Raw genomic sequence first — 15,958 nt, 5'->3', positions numbered from 1 at the left:
CAGAAAGAGACTGAATGGCGCCCCCTGCGACTTGGGGTGGGATCGCAGTGCCTCATTCTAAGGGAACCACCCCAGGGCCATGCCACTTTCGGGGGTTAAGCCAGAAACCACGAAGAGTTGGCACCGCGGGGGAGAAGGGGCATATTTCTGTAGGGCCTGCAACAGAGGCCTATTGGTGTGTTAAAAATAGGTACACCAATAGTCTTTCTCATCCCAAACTTTCTTTGCCTGTGTTACCCTCCGCCGAGAGGCATATTGAGCATTCCTGATGATCCAGATGCAATCGGCTGACTTGCTTCTTTAGAAACACTGAGAAGCTTGTTCAGAATGAAAAAAAAAAAGTTAATTAAAAAACAAAATTTTTTTTAACGTCTATTCATCTTTGAGAGACAGAGGGAGACAGAGCATGAGCAGGGAAGGGGTAGATAGAGGGAGACACAGAATCTGAAGCAGGCTCCAGGCTCCGAGCTGTCAGCACAGGGCCAGACGAGGGGCCCGAACCCACGAACTGCGAGATCATGACCTGAGCTGAAGTTGGACGCTCAACCGACTGAGCCACCCAGGCGCCCCCAAAATGAAAATTTTTGTGCTCCATCACAGTCGTAAGAAACCACGCAGTGGTAAGTGGGGGTTTTAAAGCAAGCACTCCCCTCGTCCTGCCCACCCAAAGAATTTGAGGTGCAACAATAGGGCGTTGGGAACCAACCACCTGGTCTTGCAAAACTTTCCCCCAGTGTTTTAGCCCTGTTGGGGAGGGCTGGGGTTGTAGAGTCAGACCTGAACCCAAGTGCCTCTTCCTGTGGCTGGATCTTGGGGAGATGCCTGCATGTTTCTGAGCCTCAGTTTTCTCATCTGTGAAATGGGGATGAACTCAGTAGGTGCCTCATAGAGTTGTTATGAGAACTTAGTGATCTAATCCGTTGGGAATGTTTAGAACAGGGTCTGGCGCATAGCTCTTAATTACAGTAAGCCGTTATTCCTAATGAAAGCAGAGGCCTATGTGTGGGGCTTCCTCCAGGCCAGCCCTAAAGCCGGGCCTCACATCCATGAGTCCTCACATTCAGACTTTCACCATTAACTACCGATGACGCAAACAGTAAGCTTTTTGTGTTTGAAGTAAACACATTCAATGCACCTTGGGGAAAAACCAGCTGGGGCCTCAGCAGTCAGAGCTCGCCTTCAAGTTTGTGGCCGCTGCCCCGCCCTGCTCATCCCGGCCACGCCCCCCCCTCCCGGATTCCAGCCCCAACCTCGGCCCCCAGCGTTCCCGCCTCGCCCCGCCCAGTAGTGTCCGAGCCCCGCCTCCCCTCCCGGGCAGACGGCCCGGAGACGCGGGCGCCACCCTACGGGCAGTCAGCCTGAGACACCCCGCGCGCGAGGCAGCTGGGAATGAAAGGTTTCGTTCTGCTCGTAGAGTTTACATAGTTCATATGTATTAAGCACCTACTTTATGCCACATGTCAGAAGACGTTGTGGTGCTCAATCAACAAGCACCCCGAAATTCAGAGAGAGGGTTGTCTTGCTAGACTCAAGCAGGTCCCCTGCTCTCTCCGTTTATTAGTGTCCCCAGGCATATGGTGACGCAGTTGTTAAACACTAGCATTTTACTCATGATCAGCCAGGGCATCTGCCTTGATCCCTGAACCCGATGGGTCCTATTTTAGGTTTCACTCTAGAACCCTTGCAGTCAGTGTTGGAGACTTCTGGCCTTCAGACTTAGGGAGGATGGCCAACATCCGGGCTGTTTGTAGACGCCAGGGCATTAGGGTTAGCGGTGCCAAACTTGTTGAGGCAGTGGCGACTGGAAAGCCACCCGTTGTGTGTGCCCCAGACTCCAAGAGTAAGGAGGTTGGAGGGAGAAGCATAAGAAAGGAAGACTTTCTTAAATGTCTCTGCCACAAAGGAGAAATGGCAATTATGTGAGGTGATGAAGTGTTAACTAAGCTACTGTGGCAATCATTTTGCAGTAGCAACTCAACCTTAAACTCATAAGGTTACAGGTCCGTTAGAGCTCAAAGTTGGGACCAAAAAAATGTCACTCACCACGGGAAGGCAGGAATAGAAGCTGTTATGACCGACTGCACATAGAAAGTCAGAGGGTTCTTCTCAAGCAGCCCTTACAGTGTTCATCAGACCCAAGGTCCCTTACCTCCCCTCCCCCATAAGTTCATTTAGTCACTCACTGGCATAACTCATTTGCCTACTCATTTATTCCAATATTCATCCATTTGTGCATTAATTTATTGATAGGTACTAGTAATTTAGCCATAGTATGGGCCTAGATGAAGGAGCTCTGGGGAGGAGGAAGATCTATCTAGTCCCTGATTACAGTGAGGAGCACAGTACCTCACTGGTGCAGGGCAACAATGAGGACAGATCATTACAACCCAGGATAATCAAGGTATATTCATGATCAACCAGGGTGGGGAGGCGATACTCGATACTCCTTCTCCCACGGCTCAGTAAAATTAAGACCGGTGCAATGACATCACCAGATAAGACCCTGAGAGCCTGAGGCTTTGTCACTCTAATGAGGACTTAGTGGGTTTGGCTACTATCTTGCCCCATGTCCACTCTTGGTAACATGCATGGGAACTGGTATAGAAGCCCCAGGACCTAATACAGTGATAGCACAGAGGAAACGCCCGGGAAATATTTTTATGCCTCTGCGGTAGAGGGTGATGTGGTGGGGAAACATGTGCGCCTGATTCTGACTGCCTGGGTTTGGATCTCCATCACTTCCTGGCTGTGTAGGTTTGGGTAGGATATTGAGCCTCTTAGAGGTCACTCACCTTCCTCACCTGAGGAATGAGAATAATGATAGTACTTACATTATTGATCTGGTGTCAGGATTACATGAACCCTTAGCACAAGCCTTGGCACAAAGTAAGCACTTAATTAATGGTAGAAATTGTTGTTTATTAAATGAATGAATAGCAATGGCTAATCTTATTTGGCTGCGCATTTAATGCCAGGCATTGTGCTAAATTTTACAAACACTACCTTACTTAATCTGGTAAATAATCCCCTGAATTGGTCCCTTTTGCAGGTGAGAAAACAGGTTCCGAATGAGATGGGAACAGGCTGAACATGATCCACCATTACATACTCAACATGCTTATTGTTATCTTGTGGCCACTAGAGATCATGATGAGATCTATCAGTAACATAGGAGGATGTCTACTGGAAAAGAGTAAACTGCAAAATAATATTTACAGCATGATCCCATTTTGTTTGTGGGAGGATATGACTAAAATGTTAACAATGATTATCTCTGGCTAGTGGAATCAGGGGTCCCTTTAATTTTTCCTTTTTTTACTTTTTGCCTTTCTGATTTTCCTCCAGTGGGGCCATGAGCATGTCTTATTTGTGTAATTAAAACCATGTTTTAAGGGCCTTAAATTTTTAACAAGATCTCCAATATTCAAGTTAGCTTTCCTTGCAGGCTGTTTAGAAAGAAGGAAACAAAACACAAAGTACCCTCACCACTTTCAATTTCCCCCATTTTGCGGGGGTGGGGGTCGGGGGTCAGTTTTCTCTTTTGATATGGACAAGATGACCTTGGGGACCGAGGCAGAACCATAACCCAGAGTCAGGCGGACAGGAGTTTGAATTCCAACTTTGCCACCTGTCAGCTGTGTGACAGAGAAAAGTTACTAAGTTTGTCTTGTCCTTCGTAAAAAGGAGGTAACTTCCATGGGGCAGGACTGCTGTGAGGATAGAGAAAGACAAGGCCTGAACGATCACTCCTTGCAGGCATGTGGAAAATGCCCAACCGTGGGTAGCTTTTTTCTACATGAGTTAAGATAAAAACAACTTATTTTGGGCAGAATAAAGTGCATGGCCTCGTCACTACACGACTGACCAAAGACAACTGTTGGGGAGGGAAAAAGGTCTTTAATGAGCCCATTTCTTAGGAAGGCGTTAGGACTACCGGTGGCCTGCCACATTGAGAAAATGTGTATCTTTGTCTCTGGCAAGAATCGAGAACTAATTTGCGACATAGAGTAGTAAGAAATGCACCTGCCACTTCCAAGCCCCATTGCTACAAGACACTTGTCCCCAAACTTCACACCCACTCTGATACCCGCCCACCTCAGGCAGCATGGGCTGCAGGACTTGAGCTTCTCTCTTCCTTGATGCACCTCTGTAACCTCGCCCCTTGCTCAACTGCAAGCCCCCCCCACCCCAACCCCGCCCTGCAAGAAGCCATTTCTGCCCGAGCCACCATGTCCCCCAAACTATCACCTCCCCCTCTACGAGTCTGCGCTATAATCCCCGATTGAGAAATCCTCTTATGCGAAACGCTGTAATCTGCTCTTGGTTAGATAGTTGAAAGAATTGGTTTCAGAGAGAAATCATACAAATGGCACATACTTTAAATGTTTTACGTCCACTTAAAAAACATTTGCCAATCTTTTGACCCTGGAGCAAGGTTTTCTCATGGAGAAACCTCCCCATTGGAGTTCTCCTTCACTTTCCTTGCATAAACCATGTCCTTACATAAGCCAACTTGAGAGAGTTCCAGTTTTGGGTTCCTTAAATGTGGAGGGAGAATTTAGACCCTTTCCATGTGAATACAGAATCTTCAAGGACGCCCCCCTCCCCCGCACCCCTTCTTCCCAGGTCTTTTTAGTAAGAGGTCTTGCTCGTATCTAATTTGGGAGCATTTTGAGGAGGGGGGTGGCAACTTGCCTTTATCAGGTCTCTGCAAAGTGTACAACTTAGTTGTACTAGATTCTTTCATTTTTCTTTTCTTGTTTATTTATTTTTGAGAGAGAGAGAGCACAAGCAGGGGAGGGGCAGAGTGAGAGGGAGACCCAGAATCTGATGCAGGCTCCAGGCTCTGAGCTGTCAGCACAGAGCCCGATGTGGGGCCTGAACTCATGAACCGTGAGATCACAACCTGTGCCGAAGTCGGACGCTTAACCGACTGAGCCACCCAGGCGCCCCGATTCTTTCATTTTTCAATCCTGTTTCACTGGTTGATCACATCATGACAGCATAAAGCACGGCTGGCATAAAAAGGTTTGGGAAGACACGTAATTGACCACCGGCAGCCTATTCCTCCTGACCTTCAGCTTTGAGTGTCACAAGAACTCTAGTATCAGGATGTTACAGAGAGAATCCGTGAAGTTTCTTGCAGAGCGGTTCACTGCCACATTCATCCCTGATGAATGATCCACGTTCATGCTGTTCCAGGTGAGGGCCTTGAAGAGTCGAGAGCAGGGTGGTAAATAGCCATGTCAATCTCCTATTCAGAGCTGGGATAGTCTCCCCTTTGCTGAGATTAAGTCTGAACAAGGATTGCCAGATTCTTGGAAATCAGGGAGACTTTATGAAACACCTTTAATTTATTGCAGCCCTTGGTTCAAAGCTGTGGTTAAACATGTTAGTTAGCCCTGTTCCCTGTTCTCAAAGAGACTATATTCTATTTTGGAATACCCGTATGAAACAACTCTCAATTTTGAAAATTTACCACATAACCCTTTGCCACATCCACAAGCTCCTTCTGATCCAGTGTGACTTACTTGTGCATATGATAGATTTAATTTCTGTAACAGCCCTGATTGTTTGATTACTCTCCCTATTTTCACCTGAGGAAACTGAGGCACTGAGTGGTTACGAACCTGACCTGAGGCTACACAGCTAGAAAATGGCAGATCCAGGAATATTCTGTAGGGATTCAATAAAGAAGGGCTGGTTGCAAGAGATCTTGACTTTCCAATCATCCTCACGGATCTTTTCCACATTTCCCCATTTTTCTCCTCTAGAATTAAATTCCATTCTGACTGTGTGCCCAGCCTCTAGGCTACCCAGCCACAATCAAGTAGAAAGAAACACACAACAACAGTTCTGAAAATCAGCCTTTTAATCTATCTGAACCCAACGAGTGGGGAAAGAACTAAACCATTTTTTCCCTTGAGATTGTTTATAAGAATAACAGATCAGAGGTGTCTCTTCCATAGGAAACTGACATCCCCCATGTCCTCAAGAGTCATTATTTTTTTTTTCTGAAAAAAAGCATAAAAGTGGAATTTCAACTCATGTGCATGCCACACATTTCCCCACCCCACCCTGCCCACCCTCTACAGGTGCAGGTATTCACACACCAAAGAGACTCCTTTCTCCAACTGGGGAACAGAAGGTGAAAAAAAAAAAAAAATCCATCCAAGTGGCCACAGATACCAGAGATAACCAAATGCAGTTTACAGTCACAACATCAGTCAACTCATATGCAGAAGGGGACACTTTCCTAACTGGAATCCAGAGCCAAAACTTACAAATGGCAGAGACTTGAGCTATCCATAGAGATAATTTAAAAACTTCCACCAGACACTCCCCTTAATTACAAAAGTATGCAAACAATCTTGATATAAATGGAAAACAGGCAGGCGGCTCTCTCCCTGGGACAAAAGGGCATACCTAAAATTCCCCCGGGGTGGCATTCGTGCCTGGACCATTGTAGCTCCCTTTCCGGACTGAAGGGGAAGGATGAGGGTGAGCAGCGGGGTAGGGACCCACCTCAGGAGCAAGTGGGGAGACAACGGAGCTGTCCCCAGGGACCAAGAACCTATATGGCCCCTGATGGGGGGGGACCTCAGTGGCAAGTGGGCCACAACTGAGCTGCAGAGAAGTCCGAGTGCTGTGCACCCGCTGGAAGCCCGGAAGGTAGATGTCCAAAGACAGGGCTGATCTGCTCTGCTTGCCCCACCTAAGGCCTTGGGACTGATGGCAACTGTCCAGGAGAGGGTGAGACATGATTCTTTCAGGGCTGCAGAGAAGGATGCCTTCCATCTGGACATGAGTGCACAGACCATGTCTGGTTTTCAAAGGATGATTCCCCAGTGACAACCAGCCCCTCCACCAAGAGATGCTGCTGCCACACAGCACAGGGGCTGAGGCACATTGGTGGGGGTGGGGATGGGGTTTCAGAGAAACAAGGTGAAGAGAGGAAGGAGAACTTGCCACCCGCCCAGTTTCCAACGGGCAGACCTGAGTTTCCACCGCTGCTACCCAACAACTGGGCGTCTGCTTCTCAGGAGAAAAAGAAATGGGTGGGGGTGAGGGACTTGAGCCTGAGCTCTGAGATGGACAAGAAGGGATGGAGCAAAGGCGAGGGTTCCGCCCATAGCGCCACATCCCAGGGATTTGCCTGGGAAGTACCATCCGTACTGAAGGCGCACAGTGGAGGCACCCGGGGGCAGGGTGGTCCAAAGCTGAGAGCCCCGGTCTGCAGGCCGGCTCCCCAGGGGAGAGGCCAAGTGATTAGTGCGTCCAAATGGTGGGAGCTTCGAGATTGTCAAAGCCTGGCTGTGAGCTGGTCGACGTGGATTCTGGGCTGTTCCCCTAAGAGGGAAGGAACTGCAGCCCTCCCAGGAGTGGTCCCCAATATCCCCGCACCTCCCTTGCCTGACTGTGGTGGTCTTGGGGCTCCCCAGGAAAAGGGGCACCACAACTTCAGGCAGTGTAATTCGTGTCAAATTAAAGATGGGGAAAAGAGGTAGCTGCGAAACCGTGAGCTGCCCCCTGCCTCCCCCCACCCCCACTTTGGGATGCAGCCAGATCCTGGGCCAGATAAGAGGGCAGGAGGAGATGGGGGGCCGGAAGCAGGGCTGGCAGTCTCCCGGGGTCCTCGGCCATTGGGCCGGCGGGTCGTCAATGCATCTTGCCCAGCTGGATCTTCTTCCAGGCCTCCGAGGCTGTGAAGATACAGGAGTCCAGAATGCCGGCAACAGTGAAGGTCCCACCGATAATGGCACAGATCTGAAAGGGCGAGGGGGGGAGGGTCAGAGGTCAGCACCGGATGGAGCACCAGGCCAGACCCCTTCCAAATCACGAGCTCTGCCCCATAACTAATGGGGTCTGGAACATATGCAGGGTTCAACAAAACCCACTTATTGGATGATGAATTTAATAACAATAAAAGTAACCATCAGCAGCTCCTTTAAATCCCATACCAACCGTCTGAATGAGGAAGGGGATTAGTAGACCCGTTTCATCGGTGAGAAAACCAAGGTTTAGTTAGGTAACTGAATTCACACTGGAAGTAACACAGCTGTGACCCGAACTCAAGTATGTCTTGACCCTGGAGCCTGTGGTCCTAACTTCCACTCTAAATTTATCAGATTTTTACAGTCCCATTTGCAGATGAAGGAATGGAGGTTCAGAAAGGCAGTGCCACTAGCCCAAGGTCACACAGCCAGGAAGTGGCAATCCCGGGACTTGAACCTGGCTCTGACAGGTCCAGGCCCAGCGCTGCCTGTGACTGAGATCCGGGGTGGGCCGAATAGGCAGCATTGGCCTGGATGGACGGGAATGAGAAATGAATGTCTCACTCTCCAAAGCTTGTAGGAGATCAGTGGGATGGGTAGTAATCAAATAATCATACCAACAAATGCAAAAGTACAACCAGGGCAAGAGCTACAGAAGAGAGGGAGCCTCTGGCACTACCGGAAAGCTTACATTACGGCCAAGTTTCTTACGGCACTATTTACTTTGGGGACCAGAAAATTCTTTGTTGTGGGAGGGCTGTCCTGTGCAATGAAGGATGTTTATTTGCAGCCTCTTAGGCCTCCACCCATGAGACTCCAGTAGTACCCTTTCCTTCCTGTCGTGACAACCAAACACTGTCAAGTGTCTCCGGGGGGTAAAAACTGCCCCCAGTTAAGAACCGCTGCAGTAGGGGGGATGACAATGAATGGCACCTGTATGCTGGACTTCCTAACTCCCGGCCACACGATCAAATGCAATAACCAGGACAAAACAGCTTACGTAGCACTTTCTCTGTGCCAGGTGGGGCTTGAGTACTTTGTGCCTCCCTCCTCCCTGCATCCCCAGGCCAACCCTAGGAAGTACTACTCTGACGCAAATATTACCGCCAAGGAAACTGAGGCACAGAGACATTGGATCACCGGTCCAATACCACAGTGATCAGTGGGTCGAACTTGGGAGTCTGCACTCTTAACAGGACGCTCCGCTGCTTCTCAGGCACGAAACTCTCCACCTAACTGAATTCCTATCTTTGCTTGTGCCAGAACTCCACCTGTGACACATCAAAATAATGCTCTGTTTTACTCAAAATTTCCTGGCCTGCCTATTAGTTGCTTTCTGGTTCCATAATAGAATCAAAGTATGGATGATGGAAGATAAAAGAACTTCAGAGGAGATTTGCAAGGCAACTTTAAATGAATTTTTCCTCTTGGGGCGCCTGGGTGGCTCAGTCGGTTGAGTGTCCCGACTTCGGCTCAGGTCATGATCTCACAGCTTGTGAGTTCGAGCCCCACGTCGGGCTCTGTGCTGACAGCTTGGAGCCTGGAGCCTGCTTCGCATTCTGTGTCTCCCTCTCTCTCTCTGCCCCCTAACCCACTCGCATTCTGTCTCTGTCTCTCTCAAAAATAAATAAACATTAAAAAAATTTCTTTTGATGTATTTTTCCTCTTGAGCACATACTTTATGCCACTCCAAAGAGCCAATACCACCCATCACCCAGTGTGCCACTCTTGAGTCACGTACCCATGGCGCCCAGACAAGGAAATAACTTTTCCAAGGTCACACAGCGAGCGGGTGGCACAGCGAGGTCTGCCTGCCTCCGGAGCTCGCACTCTTTCCCCCATGCCACGTGCAAGAAGCACTTAAATGACCACAGGACTCCGAAGAAGCCCAGAGGAACAGTCCTAGAGGGCCCCCGGAGGCACAACTGGGTGGCCGGCCCACCACTGACGCTCAACCGCTGGAGGACTCTGAGAGATGGCAGTGACTTAATGGATCCTCTGGGGCCAAGTGCGGGAGGCCAGGAGACACGGCGGAGGTGAGAGGGAAGTGCAGATCGAACCAGTGTTTATTTTTAAGATGATATTTCCGCAAGATGAGCTAAGCAGAGGCCTGTGAGGCCCAAGACAGAGCAGGTCTGTACGGATGGGCTCTCAGTAGAGCAGCTGGCATTCCAGTAATAACAGCCCAAGAAACCAGAGCAGCCCCCCAGGGAGTGAAGAGGATGGGGGGCGCTAGGGGGATTATTATGAAGTGTTTTCAGCAGGCGGGGCCTCTCCCTGCCAGCCTCAGAGCATGACGCAGGGCCACTTTTCAAGGAAGATGACGGCAGGGGAGCTGGTTTATTTCGGTAGACTGGATCAGATGATAGGAGATTTTATACCACAAAATGCTTTTAGAGCTTGGGTCAGAGAAGAGGAAAATGTGACTTAAGTGCAATGGAGCAAATAATAAAAACAAAAAACCACACACACACACACACACAGACACCCTATATCCGCACACACGCTTTGGAACCCAAGCGTGCCTATGATTCACATACACCTGGCACCCAGTCTGAAGTCTCCAGGAGCAGGAGGAGACAGCACATGCACTGAGGTACAAGAAAACACACAGCTGTGGGGAAGCTGAGGCCCCGGGGCACGTAAGCTACTCAGCAACTAGCCCCATCAGAGTGAGCTGCCATGAGCCTAGGGCTAAGGGGGCGCTGCAGTGAGGCCCCCTGGGTATCCCCCAATACCCCCCACACAGCAGCACATCCCCCTTTATCCTACATCTGTTAAAGGTGCTTGTCACCGGTCCGATGAGGAGGGGGATTTCTGGCACATTCTGGGGCAAGGGGAGGCACCTCAAAAGCTGAAAGAAAAATCTAGCAGCCTGTTTGACGCTGGTATGGCCCCTGCCTTCAGGATTTTGCCATTAGCCTGCTCCGGCCTTCTTGACATGCTCACACTCATAGGTGGTGACTGGTATGAGGTGAAGCAGGGGTCAGGAGGGGAGGGGTCCCGGGGCGCTCTCGGGCTGTGGTGCTCCCTGGATTCTGACACGTGGGTGGCCACAGCGACCCTCAACACCAGGAGGTGACCACATCTGGACTCTCCGAGGAGGTGGCCAGTCTCAGCCATCTTGTGTCCCGGGAAGGCCACAGTCCCCAGTTCTGAAACAGGGAAATAAATGAAGCCACGAGGCTGCAGTGGACAGAATGTCTGTCTTGGGACTCAGGCCTTACATTGGTGGTGGCAAGGTGACAGGCTTCATCATACTGGTGGGGCAGATCTCAAGAACAGGCCAAGAAAAGGGCTGTTGAAAGGGCAGATGGTGGCCTGGCATCTCTCCGACCCACGATGGGGGATGTGCCAAGATGCACACACATGAAGAAAAGTTTACATAAAGCCAATCATATGCATCCTCACTGTACATGGTGCAGGGGCCCTGAGCAGAGTGGGGTGGGGATGAAGCGCGTCCTGGGGAGTCTACCAGGGCCTCCCCTGCCATGGCAGCAGGAAGGGTTCAGCCTTGGGAAGCCGAGCCGTGGCTGTCGCTTACTCTAGCCATGGGAGAGCCGTTCTGGGCCTCGGTTTTTTTCATCTACGACACGGGAAAACCACCCCTACCCTGCCAATTGTCGTACTGCAGGAGATGCCCCTGGAGCTCCCAGTGCTTAGTAGGTGCTCAGTAAACAATACCTAATCTTTCAACTGACTGGAAGGCTCTGACCTTGTTGCTGAGATCTGAGATTTTCTAAATCTCTCTGAGACCCACTCTAAGAACCACAATGGGTAAAATACCACTTACTCCTCAGAGCAACCCTTTGGGTCTCAATTTCCTTTTTTTTCTAACTGGCTCTTTTACCGAAAGAACAAGCCCATTCATGGAAAGACAGGACAGCAAAGGTGTCCCTGGCACCACATGCAGATTCTTTGCAGTTGCCCAGGTCCTAAGCACTTCAAGGGCCCATTCTACAGATGGGGTAGCTGAGATCTTGACAGGATATTCCCTCAAGCACATGCCAAGAGGTGTTTGTGATGAAGCATATCCCTCAGGGGGCAGAGTACCTAAGCTGGAGGTTATTTCCCTTCTCTGGCCAGTCAGGGAGCTATTCACATCTGCCCAGGGCTCTATGTCAAGCACAAACACCAAGAAGATATCAGAAGTACCTTATACAAAGGTATTTCTGGTTGGGGCCCCTCCTGTCTTGTACCCTTGCATCATCCTTACTTCCCGTACCTCAGTTTCCTTCCTTTAAAAAAAACGGGAAGGCTAATCCTCACCCCTCAGGATAGCTATCAGACCGAACGAGTGTTTGTGTTATACACACAGCCGTGAATGTTCCCTTGGTCCCTCACCGCTGCCATGTTCTTTTTTTTTTTTTTTAATTTTTTTTTTTTTTAATGTTTATTTATTTTGGAGACAGAGAGAGACAGAGCATGAGTCCAGGAGGGGCAGAGAGAGAGAGGGAGACACAGAATCAGAAGCAGGCTCCAGGCTCTGAGCTGTCAGCACAGAGCCCGACGCGGGGCTCGAACCCACAAACCGTGAGATCATGACCTGAGCCGAAGTCGGTCGCTCAACCGACTGAGCCACCCAGGCGCCCCTGCCATGTTCTTGTACCTCCGGACCGGGCCCTGAGGCAGTGGGGGTGGTGAAGGAGCAGGGCCACTGAGCCAGAAAGGGCCACTAGACCCAGCACATGCAACCCCACTCTGGTCAGCAGCCCTGGCTCCAGAAATGGAAACAAGGACAATTCGATATCCAGGCCCCAGTGAGTCTGAGAGGAGCACATTACTTTGTTTTCATCAGAAGTCCTCAATAATGTGCCCCTTTGTTCTTTAGCAGAGATTTCCTGTGGTTTCACCAGCTTCCCAGCCTCCTGCTCTGACTAGAATGAAGTCAGTTTCTCTACCTTGAAAAGAAGATGTGTGTGTGTGTGTGTGTGTGTGTGTGTGTGTGTGTGTGTGTTTCCCTTACATTTTAATTATGGCTCTTAATTCCTTACAATATGGAAAGGACGCGTTCTAACCGCACTGGCTGGAGAGCTGAATCCCTCTGTTGTTCCACCAGCACTAATGCTTTCCCGATCCATCGTCCCTCCCCCGCATTTTCTTTTCCACAGTGGGCAACGGAGGAGCACAACACATACCAACACGGGGGTGGGGGTGGAGACTGCGGGCTCTGGAGGAAACATTCCTGCGGTCAGACGCCAGCTCTGCCACTCTGGCCAGGAAAGCCAGGTTACCCACCCCCCCCGCCCGCGAGCCTCGGTTTCTCCCATCTGTAAAATGGGGCCCCCTGTGAGGACCAGGATGGCCTCTGTCTGGCTGGCTGCTGTACCTCAAGTGCCTGCGAACTGTTCGTTCACTTTCCCCGTGCAGTCAGCATTGCTTGAAAAGCTTGTGGAAAAGGCCCAGAATGAGGAAATAAATAATGAATCGGAGTCCCATCAGATGCTGGTGGCGGCAGACAGACTGGAGCCGTGGATGAGAACACCAAAGCTGTGGCTACGCAGGGGTGGGGGCTGTCGCAGAAGGGAAGCTGATGACTGGGCCCTGGAAAAGTGGGGGAGGAGAGGGTGTGGTGGTCTCCATCCCGTGGTGCCACGCCTGCCGGACCCTCCACTCCCACCCTCTAGCACAGGAGCCTGGTGGGGGAACAGAGCCCTCTCCCCGCCCCCGTTCTTCCAATGGCTGAAGCTGCAAAATACTCCCCCTCCCTCCCCCCAAAAACCCCACCTTGGTTGAGCACCTACTGTGGGCCAGGCCTGAGACGGCATTCTCTTCTGCCTTCTCATTCAATCTTTGCAACTCCTCGGGGAAATGGCGTGATCCCCATTTCACAGATGGGGAAGAAGAGGCTCAGAGAGGGACTGGCCTGTTCAAGGTCACACAACTACCAAATAGGCGAGGGTGATGAGAATCAGGTCAGGAAGGCTGCAAAGGGCCTGCTTTTTTCTGTTAGACCACCGTACTTTACCCGCAACCTGAAGGCTCCTCTCAGTCCCCGCCTTCACACATGAATGGCTTTTTCTCAATTAAGTTTTATCAAATGTCCTGAAATAAGGGGACCCCATCAATGAAGTTTAGGAAGTAAGCTGTGTGGCTGTAAAAATAAGTACAGTTTCTAAAAGGGAGCTCGCTCCATTCTGCTATTCCTTTTACATCTCAGAATCTGCCTTCAAAAAGCAAGCACCAGGAACTTCTGTTGCTACCGAGCTATCTGTGTTCAGACCCAGTTGGAGCAATCTGTCCCTGGTACACAACCTTCTGGAAGAGCTAGCTCTGCTCGAACGTCTGGAAGGATCTGAACCAAAGTTTTTGTCCCCCCCACACACACATTTCCAGCCCTCAATAACTGAGCTGCTAATGTGGATTCTGTTCCGTTCCTCAGATACTAGGAACTTGTGCTATGGGCATGGACCAAGATGTGCACCCCTCCATCGGTTTGCTCATTGTTTGACACCTATTTATCACCTGCCTACACTGTCCCAGGTCTGGAGACCAGAGATGATGAAGGCCCCGCCCTGCCTTCCTGGAGCTCATGGTCCGGGTAAGAGAGTTACTTCAAGGGAAGTCTGAGTAGGCGAGATTCAGACTGAGCTACAAAGCTGGTCTCTTCCCAACTCATATTGCCTTAGCGGGTAAGGCACTATGCCTGTTTTAAGTTTGTCTCTTCTCAGTTGTTTTTACTGTCTCCCTCTCCCCCACACCCGAGTATCTAATGCCTTTTGTCTACAGCAAATCCTCATAGGCGTCCCAACAGATGAGTGACAGGTAATCAGATTTGGGCAGGAAAATTTGCAAGTCACCAGCCAACCAATCTTAGATGGACAGTTTACATGTGGGTGGTGTTGTTGTTTTAATGATTTGTGTGCATGACTGTGATTTTATCACTCGTGCTCACAACGTCGCCTTGTTTCCTGCTATCACATTTCTTCCTGATTCCCAGTATGGAGTCACTGTATCAAAAGATCCTGGTGTCCTATCAAGGGCTTCATGGTTTCTGGGGACTCTGTTCCTGGGACATCCTGAAGAGCCTTTGTTTTGGAAGGCAGAGGCTCCCAAGCTAGTGGCAGTGGTGGGGGTGGGGTGGGCGATGTGGCAGAAACAGGCTCTGGCTGGGGCGCCTGGGTGGCTCAGTCGGTTAAGCGTCCGACTTCGGCTCAGGTCACGATCTCGCGGTCTGTGAGTTCGAGCCCCGCGTCAGGCTCTGGGCTGATGGCTCAGAGCCTGAAGCCTGTTTCCGATTCTGTGTCTCCCTCTCTCTCTGCCCCTCCCCCGTTCATGCTCTGTCTCTCTCTGTCTCAAAAATAAATAAACGTTAAAAAAAAAAAAAAACAAAAAAACAGGCTCTGGAGTCAGGTCCCAGCTTTGCCATTTACTGGCTGTGCCCTGGCACAGTTTCTTTAACTCTCTGGGCCTCAGTTAATTCGTACATAAAACAAGAATGATCTCTACCTTGGAGGGCTGCTGGGAAAGTTGAAGGAGATAATTACAGAATTACCCAGTAACAGTAGATGCTTAATAAGTGTAGCTATAGGATCCCTTCTTCAAGCAGCCGTCCCTTGTATATTTCTGAGTATCGACATCCAGGCTAGGCCCTGTGCTGGATGCAGGGGACACTGAGGGGAAACAGACTTGGGGCTCATCATAATCAGGCCTGGCAAGTACAAAGTACAATCTAAAGTTTGGGGAATTATTTCGCTGGCAAGGAGCACCTTGAGGCCAGGGATTACGTCGAATGCAGCTACTGAATTGCCATTACCAACTGGTCATTTTTGGTGGGCAAAAACTGTCATGGCCAAACTGATCCAAGTTGATACTTTTTGACTTCTGGCTGTTCCTCCCCGACAGAATAAAACACACAGGGAAAGCGACGTGACACTTCTGAAGTCATCCAATCTGTCACCACAACCCACTTGAAGGCAATCCCAAAAAAGGGGCTTCGGCAAGTGGCAGGGGCAGGGGACAAATGTGCGTGTGTGGGAGGGGGCGCTTTGAAGGGGATCACTTGCATGTTGTTACAAAACATCTGTTTATTCCATTAGTGGTGACATTTTCTGGAATGGCACAAAGTGGAAGTCTGAGCAAGGTGCCCTGGGTGCCCAGAGAGAGAAGCCCCAGGCAGCCTGATGGGGACTTCCAGGAGGAAGGACCCTCCTCTGTTCGGGCTCAGGATGTCCAGTTCCTTT

The 15,958-nt window shown here is 50.2% G+C and overlaps 1 protein-coding gene across 1 annotated transcript in view; it reads right to left on the bottom strand.

Annotated features, from left to right (window-relative positions):
- Positions 1-7,460: 7,460 nt before the first annotated feature.
- The window catches only part of ERGIC1 (endoplasmic reticulum-golgi intermediate compartment 1), a 101,480-nt gene continuing 92,982 nt past the window's right edge, over positions 7,461-15,958 (bottom strand). The window contains exon 10 of the mRNA XM_019450328.2: positions 7,461-7,767. Within this exon, the coding sequence (XP_019305873.1) occupies positions 7,660-7,767 (108 nt within the window). The 3' untranslated portion in view covers positions 7,461-7,659. The remainder of the gene's footprint in view (positions 7,768-15,958) is intronic.

Source organism: Panthera pardus, unplaced genomic scaffold, assembly GCF_024362965.1.
Source record: "Panthera pardus isolate Hobbes unplaced genomic scaffold, ASM2436296v1 HiC_scaffold_2, whole genome shotgun sequence".
Classification (NCBI taxonomy): domain Eukaryota; kingdom Metazoa; phylum Chordata; class Mammalia; order Carnivora; family Felidae; genus Panthera; species Panthera pardus.
The sequence above is the reverse complement of the archived record's forward strand: the minus strand, read 5'-3'. Positions and strand labels throughout refer to the sequence as shown.